The following is a 10,384-nucleotide window of genomic DNA, read 5'->3' as shown; positions in this document are numbered from 1 at the left end:
AGTGATTGAGTGATCTGTAGTAGCTCTGTGGATGATCATACTTGCATGTCGCACTGTGCACAATTCTCCAAAAATCATGCCACTGCATTCTTAACCTTTTATTAAAAAACAACAACTGGGAGTGATGGAGTGATCTGTAGCTCCGTGGATGTTGAAACGTCACTCTGCACAATTCTCCAAAACTACCTCTGCTATTACGAAAATCATGGATACTTGTACCAAAGTACTCCTATAGCAGAATATTTCTGGGCAAGTGGGCAGCTCCTCTTCTCTTGTTTCTTTCTTTAGCTGTTCTCTTATTTCTTTTGCTGCAAGTGGAGGCGCTAGAGACCAAATTAGAGAAGCACCGCTGTCATGTGTGCTTTGTTAGATGCAGAGTGGTGGGTAGATCTGTGGAGCCGAGGAATCTTATCTCTCATCAGTCACTCTCATCTCATACAGCACAACCCAAGGTGGTCAACAACAGGTCATGGCCACTGACGCATGCTTCTGGTGCTGTCAGACAGACTCTCTCCATGAGACCATGACCAGACCAGACTAGACTCCATGGTTAATTCATGTCAATCCAGTCGACATGCAGGTGTGAAAAGCAGTGATGCTACAAACTGAATTTCCCCGAGAAACACTAAAGATTTGTCTCTCAGCAAAGAATGTAGATTCTGCACATTGAAACAAAATGCAAAGAACAGAAGAGATTTTTGGACAAGAGAGACGCGCGCAGACTGATTTTGTGAGATCCTGACGGTGATCGATGGAAATTCAACAAAATTGCAACTGAATTATCAGACAAACTGAACAAGCACAAGCAGTGAGTACATCAACGGCAGCTAACTCCTCTAACAAATCCACCTCTCCCTCTGTGCCGCAGGTCTGCCCTGCTCGTCGGCATGGAGGATGAGTCAAGACGCCGTTGGGCTGGGCGCCTCAGGGGCGGCCGGCGGCGCATGAGGCGACGGCAACGCAGGTGGTGTTGGAGGCGGCGGCAGAAGGTCCGGCGGTGACAACGCGAGTGCGGGTGGGGGCGACGCGATCTCTGCCGGCGGGGGTGGCACGACTGGTGCCGGCGGCGGCAACTGCTGCTGGGGAGGTGGGAGCACGGGCACCGGCGGCGGCGACAGAGGGGTCTCGGGCACAGGCATCGGCTGCGAGGGCGGCGGCGGCGGCCAGGTGGCGGCGTCCGGGGAGGGAAAGGTGGGATTTTGCGCGGCCGTGGGCGGTGGGCGGGCGGCCGTGGCGGCGGCGGGCTGCTGGACGGCGGGGTCGGTGTCGGGCAGGACGGGCTGGCACGCGTAGGCGGCGGCGCACGCGGATGAGGCGGAGTTGGAGCTGGACTTGGCGGCGGCGCGGTGGAGGACGGCGCGGAAGGCGAGGACGACGCCGACGACGGCGAGAGCGGCCAAGAGGGCGAGGAAGATCTTGGTGGCCTTGCCCACGTAGCAGCCGCCCCGCATGGCCGCTGCCGCTCTGCTCTGCTTCTCAGCCGTCCGACACTCCGACTCGACGCCTTGGTGGTGGCTGCTGGGAAGCTGATTGCTCTCGCTCTCAGGCTCTCAGCAGTGGAGGTGGAGTTACTCGTGTCACACAAGACCGGCTGGTGGTGATCGACTGTGCGGTCCAGATTGGATCACACACACAGTGGCAGAGGCCCTTCGTCGGTCGTCGCCATTAACGCACGAGACCTGCCATTGACGCATGGCCCATGGTGGATTGACCTTGTGCTTCACAAGGAAAATGTAGGAATGCTACTGCTGCTATACTACGGGTACTCCCTCGTAGTTTAGTATCTCAAGTTCGATTAATTATAAATAAAATAATATTAATATTTATAATATCAAATAAATACCATTAGATTTATTATAAAATATATTTTCTTAATAAATTAATTTGAAGTCATAAATATGAATAGTATTCACTGAAAATCGGATCAAACATAAATTACTTTTGCCAGCACGCAACTCGCAGTTGCATGTTTTATTGGACAGAGTACCTCCTGCGAGAGAGGCACCGCAGGAAATGAGCACCGAAAAAGGGGGAGAAATTCAGTAATAAATAAATGATTACTACTTGTAGTACAACAATAACCATAGTAGTACTCCGCGTGCATTGTCCAGGCCCAGTTTAGTTGTCGAAAATTTTGGCAAAACGATACTGTAGCATTTTTATTGTTATTTGGTAATTAGTGTCCAATCATAGTCTAATTAGACTTAAAAGATTCATCTCGTGGATTTCGTCTAAACTGTGTAATTAGTTTTATTTTTTATTTATATTTAATGCTTCATGCATGCGTCCAAAGATTCGATGTGACGGGGAATCTTGAAAAATTTGACGTTTTGGAGGGGAACTAAACAGGCCCCAGCGTCCCCAGAGTCTGCCTACCTGAGTGCTTTGACTTAGCCACCGTAGTTTGGTCTCTAACGGATGCTTTACTGTTATTGGCTTTGGTCCCCTTTCTTGCAGATGATTTGCTGCCATGCTGGTGTGGGACTCTCACTTTCCGGATACTTTGCTGCCGTCGCTGTTCTGGCCCCTCTCTAGCGGATACTTTACTGCCGAGGGTGCGCAGGCCTCTCACCTTGTGGATGCTTTGCCGCAATGGTTGCTCCGGGTTCACCTCGCGGATACTTTGCCGCTGTCACTGTCTTGGGCCCCTCTCTAGCAGATACTTTGCTGCCGAGTATGTGTGGGCCTCTCACCTAACGGATGCTTTGCCGCCAGGGTTGCTCGGGCAGATGCTTTGCCACCATGGCCTAGTCTGCAGGTAACTTTTGCGTTGATGTATCTTCTTGCATTTTATGGCTAGTAGGGTTTTGGGGTTGTGGGTTCTTCCTCTTCGCCATTGTTCCTCTCTTTTTATGTGTTGGGGTCACTTCCTGTCGGGTACCTTAGAACGGGGTACCCCAAGCAAACATCGAAAGGGTCGCTAAAGTCCCATCTAATAAATAAAAACTAGAAGACAAGTCGTGGGCCCCTCACGAGCCACGACCGAGCCCACTGGGTCCTTATCCTCCTCGCCTCGAGCCTCGAGCAGGAGGTCTCGGCATCCTGACGCAAACTCCGCTTCGCCCGAGGCTCCCCAGAGAAGGCCTCGGCAGGGAACGCCATTTCCGCCTCGCCCGAGGCTCTCCACAGAAGGCCTCGACAGGAGGTGCATTCTCCGTGTCGCGCAAGGCCTCTCGCGCGAGGCCTCGGCAAGGAGCCTGATCTCTGTCTCGCGCGAGGCCTCATTCTCCGTACCGCTCGAGGCCGGCTCATCCGCAGCCTGTCGCCCCCGCCTCGGTCGACCCCCCCGATAGCGCGTCACGTCTCATTAATACTTTCAACCACTCCCGCAATCTCAGGCGGACAGTGGCTCAACGCCACATAATGGCCGACGCGATCCGAGGTCGCATCAGTGCCATACCGGCCAGGACAGGGCATGGCGGGGATTACTGGCCATTGTGTCATAACACTGTGTCCACAATCAGCGCCATACCGGCTGGGACAGGGTACGACGGGGATTACCGGCCACTGTGTCCTAACGCTGTACCCACGATCAGTCGCTCGCACAAGGCCTCGGCACTGTACACCAGGGCCTCGGCGATCTTGGGGTTCATGCCCGCCGAGACTCCCCCCACCGCAGTGCAAGCCTCGGCATCGACCAAGTCTCGGCCTCGCGCACAGTCTGTCCACAGTGGTTTGCACGTTCGCCGCCACGTCCGCTCCGAGGCATTCCTAGGGCTCCCACGACACACAGGATCTGATGGGACAACCACGCCACCCCAGTGCTCCAAGGATGGACCACTCCTACGACCACACCGCCACAGGAACAGGCCACAGGGCTCGGACGTGCCACCCCTATTGGCACGACGCCGCATAGTAATACATGTACGGTCCTTGTCCTCCCTTCAACTATAAAAGGAGAGGACTTGGGCCACTTAGAGGGGGGAGACTGGGGAACACACGCGCACATATTCCAGCCGCTTGAGAGCAACGTCTCAGACGGCCCACACGACACCCGGCTGAGACCTGCGACTAGTTCCTTCTCTCCCTTAGCTTGTAACCCTCTACTACGAGCACTTCGATGCAAGGAATACAAGTTCGATCTCTCAGACTGGACGTAGGGCACCGATTGCCCGAACCAGTATAAATCTTGTGTCTCTTTGCATCACCATCCGGGATCGGGAGCACGCAGAACAAATTCACTAGTCGGTTGAGGACCCCCCGGTCCGAAACATCGACACTTGGCATGCCAGGTAGGGGCCTCTGCGTGTTAGTTTCATCATCCCAGTAGGTTTCGGATGGCAGACCCCGTACGACCATTGCGTCTTGGCACCGTAGTTTGGTTCGGGAGCCTAGAGTTCATGTCTCTAGGGCATGAGTACGACATGGTACTCCTCACACCTCGAGCCCCACCGTCTGACGATAAAGTTACGCACCGGCAGCCCATGCGCAGGCGGCGCCCGAGCGGTCGCTCTCGCCGCGCTCGCCAGGCACGATGCGAGCAAGGCCACCCCGGCGCTACGCGAGCCCGGGGCAGCGCGCCACTCCCCGCCAATATCCCACGACCAGCTGTTGGCACAGAGTCCCTGGCTAGGGACCTGTCTGGCCTGAGCTTGGACAAAGGAAAATCACCAGTGACACACGGCGATGCCCAGTCATCAAGCTCTGCTCCACCACTCCCTGAAGAACCGACCCCGGTGGAGCAGAATCTGGCGACGGCACCATCCCCATACCCCTTTGGGTTGAGAAATGCCACCTCCTTTTACACCTACGCTTACACTGCTGCTCACGAGGATCCCTCGGAACGTCGCCAGCGCTTCGCTCTCAACCTGAACACCCACGCTAACCCCTCGGATGAGGACGAGGCATGGCTCGGAGTGGATTTCTCTGGACTCCACAAACTTGGGGCTTTGCGCCAGTTCTTGGCTGCAAACGACTACTGCCTCGGCTACTCTGACTCCGACGACGAAGGCACTTACGACCCCACTCGCGAGTGTTTTCACATTGGGCTCAGGATGCCGAGGGCCAGTGAAGAGGATGAGGGGGCAGGTAGCCGCTCCCCGCTTCGTCCAGGGGCGGGCACCGCCACACCCCCACGCAATGTCCTGCCGGCCACACGAAATGAGAACATCGCGCTTGCACGACCTCAGCGCCCAGACCTAGAGCAGCTCCGTGAGCTCCAGGCCAAGGTCGAACAAGACCAACTCCTTCTGCAGCAGCTTTGAGACTCTCTCGAACAAGAACAGCGAGGCCGCGATGAAGGCGGGGGAGCCCGACGAAGGGCCCGCGATGTGCATCACCGCATCCATGACGACGAAGGGAGTGAGCAACCCCCAGTCTTCAATCGCGCCAGCCAGAACGTCGTGGCTACGGCATTGCTGGTCCGTGCAATGCCCGAGCCTTCTACCACGGAGGGGCGGTGGGTCCGCGGCGAGCTCCACGATCTCCTAGAGACCATTGCGGTTCAGTAGGCCGAGAGTTCTGCCTCCCGACGGCACGGGGGCGCCTCGAACCTTCCCACGGCACCGCCTCGGTAGGATAGGGAAGCCCCGGCTTTCCCCGAGCCCGACCGAGCGCCAATAGCCCACAGGGTCCCCGTGCTTCTGGACCGCCTCGGCTATCGACGCGAGGTGTAGGGAGACCACGAGGTGGTCAGCAGGCGACGACGCCACGACAACGAGGGGCCCGCTCGGGGCTACCACCCACACCGAGGCGGTCGCTATGACAGCGGGGAGGACCGCAGTCCTTCCCCTGAACCGCTAGGCCCTTGGGTCTTCAGCAGGGCCATCCGCGCTGCTCCTTTCCCCGCCCGGTTCCGGTAGCCGGCCAATCTCACGAAGTACAGCGGCGAGACCAACCTGGAGCTCTAGCTTGCCGATTGTCGCCTGGCCTGCCAGCTAGGTGGCGTGGATGATGACCTGCTCATCATCCACAATCTCCCCTTGCTCCTGTCGGACTCGACGCGAGCCTGGCTCGAGCACCTTCCTCCCTCGCAAATCCACGACTGGCGCGACTTGGTTAGGATCTTCGTCGGGAACTTCCAGGGCACATACGTGCGCCCTGGGAACTCCTGGGATCTTAAGAGCTATTGCTAGAAGCTGGATGAGTCTCTCCGAGACTTCATCCGGCGCTTCTCCAAATAGTGCACCGAGTTGCCCAGCGTCGGTGATTCAGAGATCGTCCAAGCTTTCCTCTCCGGCACCACTTGTCAGGACTTGGTCCGAGAGTTAGGTCAGAACGTGTCACGCTCTGCTGCCGCGCTTCTCGACATCACCACTAGCTTCGCCTCGGGTGAAGAGGCTATCGGAGCCATCTTCCCCGACACCGACACCAAGGGTAAGCGGAGGGACGAGGCCCTCGAGGCCTCAGCCTCCCACCTCCCTAAGAGAAAGAAAAAGGAGCGCTTGGGGAAGTAGGAGGTCCTAGAGGCTAACCTGGTCGTAGCCGCTGAACGCCAGAACCCCCGAGGCTTCAAAGGCCCTAGGCCCTTCGACGACATGCTCAAGAAACCCTGCCCTTACCACCAAAGCCTGGTCAAGCATGCCCTCGAGGATTGCTCCATGCTGCGGCGTTACTATGCCAGGCTCGGGCTCCCCAACGACGACACCAAGCAGAAGGGCACCGGCGACCGAGACGAAGGCAAGGACGATGGGTTCCCCGAGGTACGCAACACCTTCATGATCTTCGGCGGGCCCTCGGCATGCCTTACGGCGTGACAGCGCAAGAGGGAACGCCGAGAGGTCTTCTCGGTCAAGGTGGCCACCCCCAGTACCTCGACTGGTCTCGAGAGGTGATCACCTTCGATCCAGATGACCACCCTGACCATATTCCGAATCCTGGGTAGTACCCGCTGGTCGTCGACCCGATCATCGGCAACACCCGACTCTCCAAGGTGTTGATGGACGGAGGCAGCGGCCTTAACATCCTCTATGCCAACACCCTGGAGCTCTTGGAGATCGACCGGTCGAGGCTCTAAGGTGACATCGCACCCTTCCACGGCATCGTGCCAGGGAAGCGCACGTGACCCCTTGGGCGCATCGACCTTCCTGTCTGCTTCGGCACCCCTCCAACTACCGCAAGAAAGTCCTCACCTTCGAGGTAGTCGGGTTTGGGGGAGCCTACCATGCCATTCTGGGGCGACCGTGCTACGCCAAGTTCATGGCAGTGCCCAACTATACCTACCTCAAGCTCAAGATGTCAGGCCCTAGCGGTGTCATCACGATTGAGTCCACGTATGAACATGCATACGACTGCGATGTCGAATGCATCGAGTACGCCGAGGCTCTTACAGAGGCCGAGACCCTCATCACCCACCTCGACCAACTCAGTGGTGAGGTGCCTAACTCCAAGCATCGTGCGGGGGTGTTCGAGCCTGCTGAAACCATTAAACTCATCCCGGTCGACCCCGCCTGCCCCGACGACTGAGCGCTGAGGGTCAGCGCCACCCTCGACATCAAATAGGAAGCCATGCTCATCGACTTTCTCTGTGCGAACGCTGACATATTCGCATGGAGCCCCTCGGACATGCTGAGCATACCAAGGGAGGTCGCCGAGCACGCCCTGGACATCCGGGCTGGATCTAGACCGGCGAGGCAACGCCTGCACCGCTTCGATGAGGAAAAGCGTAGGGCCATCAATGAGGAGATACAGAAACTCTTGGCAGCCGGGTTCATCAAAGAAGTGTCGCACCCAGAGTGGTTGGCTAACCCCGTGTTGGTCAAGAAGAAAAATGGGAAATGGAGGATGTGCGTAGACTACACCGGTTTGAACAAAGCCTATCCAAAGGTTCCCTTCCCATTACCTCAAATTGATCAAATCGTTGATTCCACCGCAGGGTGCGAGACCTTGTCTTTCCTCGATGCGTATTCTGGTTACCATCAGATCAAGATGAAAGAGTCTGACCAGCTCGCGACTTCTTTCATCACACCATTCGGCATGTACTGCTATGTGATGATGCCCTTCGGCCTTAGAAACACAGGTGCCACGTACCAACGATGCATAACCCAGGTCTTTGGCGACAACATTGGGTGGACTGTCGAGGCCTGCGTAGACGACATCGTGGTTAAGACCAGAAAGGCCGAGGGCCTTGTCGACGACTTAAGGATAACCTTCAAATGCCTTAGGGAGAAGGGCATCAAGCTCAATCCCGAGAAGTGTGTGTTCGGGGTCCCCCGAGGCATGCTCTTGGGATTCATAGTCTCAGAACACGGCATTGAAGCCAACCCAGAGAAGGTCTCAGCCATAACCAGCATGGGACCAATCAAAGACCTCAAGGGAGTGCAAAGGGTCATGGGATGCCTTGCGGCCCTGAGCCGCTTCATCTCACGCCTCGGCGAAAAAGGCTTGCCTCTGTACCAACTCTTGAGAAAGTCCAAGCATTTTTCTTGGACCCCCGAGGCCGAGGAAGCCCTCGACCGACTCAAGAGGCTGCTCACCAATCCTCCCGTCCTGATACCCTCGGCCATGGATGAGGCCCTCTTACTCTACGTCACCGCAACGACCCAAGTGGTCAGCGCCGCTGTAGTGGTAGAGAGGCAGGAAGAAGGGCATACTCTGCCCACCCAACGACCTATTTATTTCATTAGCGAGGTGCTCTCCGAGACCAAAGCACGCTACCCCCACATCCAGAAGCTGGTCTACGCCGTGGTCCTGGCCTGGTGCAAACTACGCCACTACTTCGAGTCGCACCCAGTGACTGTGGTATCATCCTTCCCCCTGGGCGAGATAGTTCATAACCGGGAGGCCTCGGGCAGGATAGCCAAGTGGGTTGTCGAGCTTATGGGGGAAACCTTGACCTTTGCGCCTTGAAAAGTGATCAAGTCTTAGGTCTTGGCTGATTTCGTGGCTGAATGGATAGATACCCAACTGCCACCTGCTCAAATTCAGACGGAGTGCTAGACCCTATACTTCAATGGATCCCTGATGAAGACCGGGGCAGGCGCGGGCCTGCTCTTCATTTCTCCCCTCGGGGTACACATGCGCTACATGGTGCGGCTCCACTTCACCGCCTCCAACAACGTGGCCGAATACGAGGCCCTCATCAATGGCTTGTAAGTCACCATCGAGCTTGGGGCATGGCGCCTCGACGTCTGAGGCGACTCGCGGCTCATCATAGATCAAGTGATGAAGGAGTCAAACTGCCTCGATCCCAAAATGGAGGCTTACTGCAAGATGGTACGATGCCTAGAAGACAAGTTCAACGGTCTTGAACTAAATCACGTCACACGGAAGTACAACGAGGCTACCGACAAGCTAGCAAAGATGGCCTCGGCACGAGCCCCGGTCCCCCCGAACGTCTTCGCCAGAGACCTCCACAAACCTTCCATCGGCTGCATCTCGACAACAGAGGAGGGCCCACCTGTGCAACCCATGACAAGTTCAATGCCGAGCCTCCACAGACTGATCAAGACACGGATTGGCGAGTCCCGTTCCTTGATTGGCTTGATCAGGGGGAGCTTCCTGACGACAGAACCGAAGCACGATGGCTCGCGCGCCGAGCCAAGACCTACGCCCTCTACAATGGCGAATTGTACAGGCAAAGTCCCTCAGGTGTCCTCCAACGTTGTATCAGTGCCGAGGCGGGCCAAGCCCTGCTCTGGGACTTACACGTAGGCGCCTGCGGACACCATGTGGCGCCTCGGACGCTCATAGGGAACGCTTTCCGCCAAGGGTTCTACTGGCCGACGGTGGTCGCTGACGCTACCAAGCTAGTACGCTCCTGCGAAGGATGCCAGTATTACGCTCGGCAGACACATCTCCCGGCCCTAGCCCTGCAAACCATCCCCATCACATGGCCATTCACCATGTGGGGGCTCGATATGGTCGGGCCTCTGCAAAAGGCCCCCGGGGGCTACACCCATCTACTGGTATCAATCGACAAGTTCTCCAAATGGATCGAGGCTCGTCTGATCAATCGAATCAAATCCGAGCAGGCGGTGCTATTCTTCACTGACATTATCCACAGGTTTGGGGTCCCCAACACGATCATCACCGACAACGGGATGCAGTTCACCGGCAAAAAGTTCCTGATGTTTTGCGACGACCACCACATTTGAGTGGCCTGGTCGGCTGTAGGACACCCAAGGACCAACGGCCAAGTGGAGTGTGCCAACGGCATGATCCTACAAGGCCTCAAGCCAAGGATTCACAACCGATTGAAAAAGTTTGGCAGGAAATGGCTCGCCGAACTCCCGTCGGTCATCTGGAGCCTGAGGAACACTCCAAGCCGAGCCACGGGATTCACGCCTGTTGACACCGTTTTTTGCACGTGTCAAAATGATCAGAGTGGGCTAATCGGTAGGAGGAAAGTTACTGTATACGCTGACAGTCGATGAAAATTAGCTTGTAAAGATGGTTGCCGATGAATGGTGGTGATTGATGGAAAGGTTGATTTAGACTCAGGCGT

At 56.5% G+C, this 10,384-nt stretch overlaps 1 protein-coding gene across 1 annotated transcript; it reads right to left on the bottom strand.

Annotated features, from left to right (window-relative positions):
* Positions 1-764: 764 nt before the first annotated feature.
* LOC136550764 (classical arabinogalactan protein 9-like) lies at positions 765-1,561 on the bottom strand. The gene has a single exon (XM_066542360.1). It carries the CDS (start codon positions 1,449-1,451, stop codon positions 900-902), a length of 552 nt encoding a protein of 183 aa, XP_066398457.1. The 5' UTR covers positions 1,452-1,561; the 3' UTR covers positions 765-899.
* Positions 1,562-10,384: the final 8,823 nt, after the last annotated feature.

Source organism: Miscanthus floridulus, chromosome 4 (genome assembly GCF_019320115.1).
Source record: "Miscanthus floridulus cultivar M001 chromosome 4, ASM1932011v1, whole genome shotgun sequence".
NCBI lineage: Eukaryota > Viridiplantae > Streptophyta > Magnoliopsida > Poales > Poaceae > Miscanthus > Miscanthus floridulus.
This window is presented reverse-complemented; position numbering and strand designations above follow the sequence as displayed.

Bases quoted from the DNA above. Each gene is read 5' to 3' on its own strand.
- LOC136550764 (XM_066542360.1), bottom strand. From the start codon at position 1,451: ATGCGGGGCGGCTGCTACGTGGGCAAGGCCACCAAGATCTTCCTCGCC.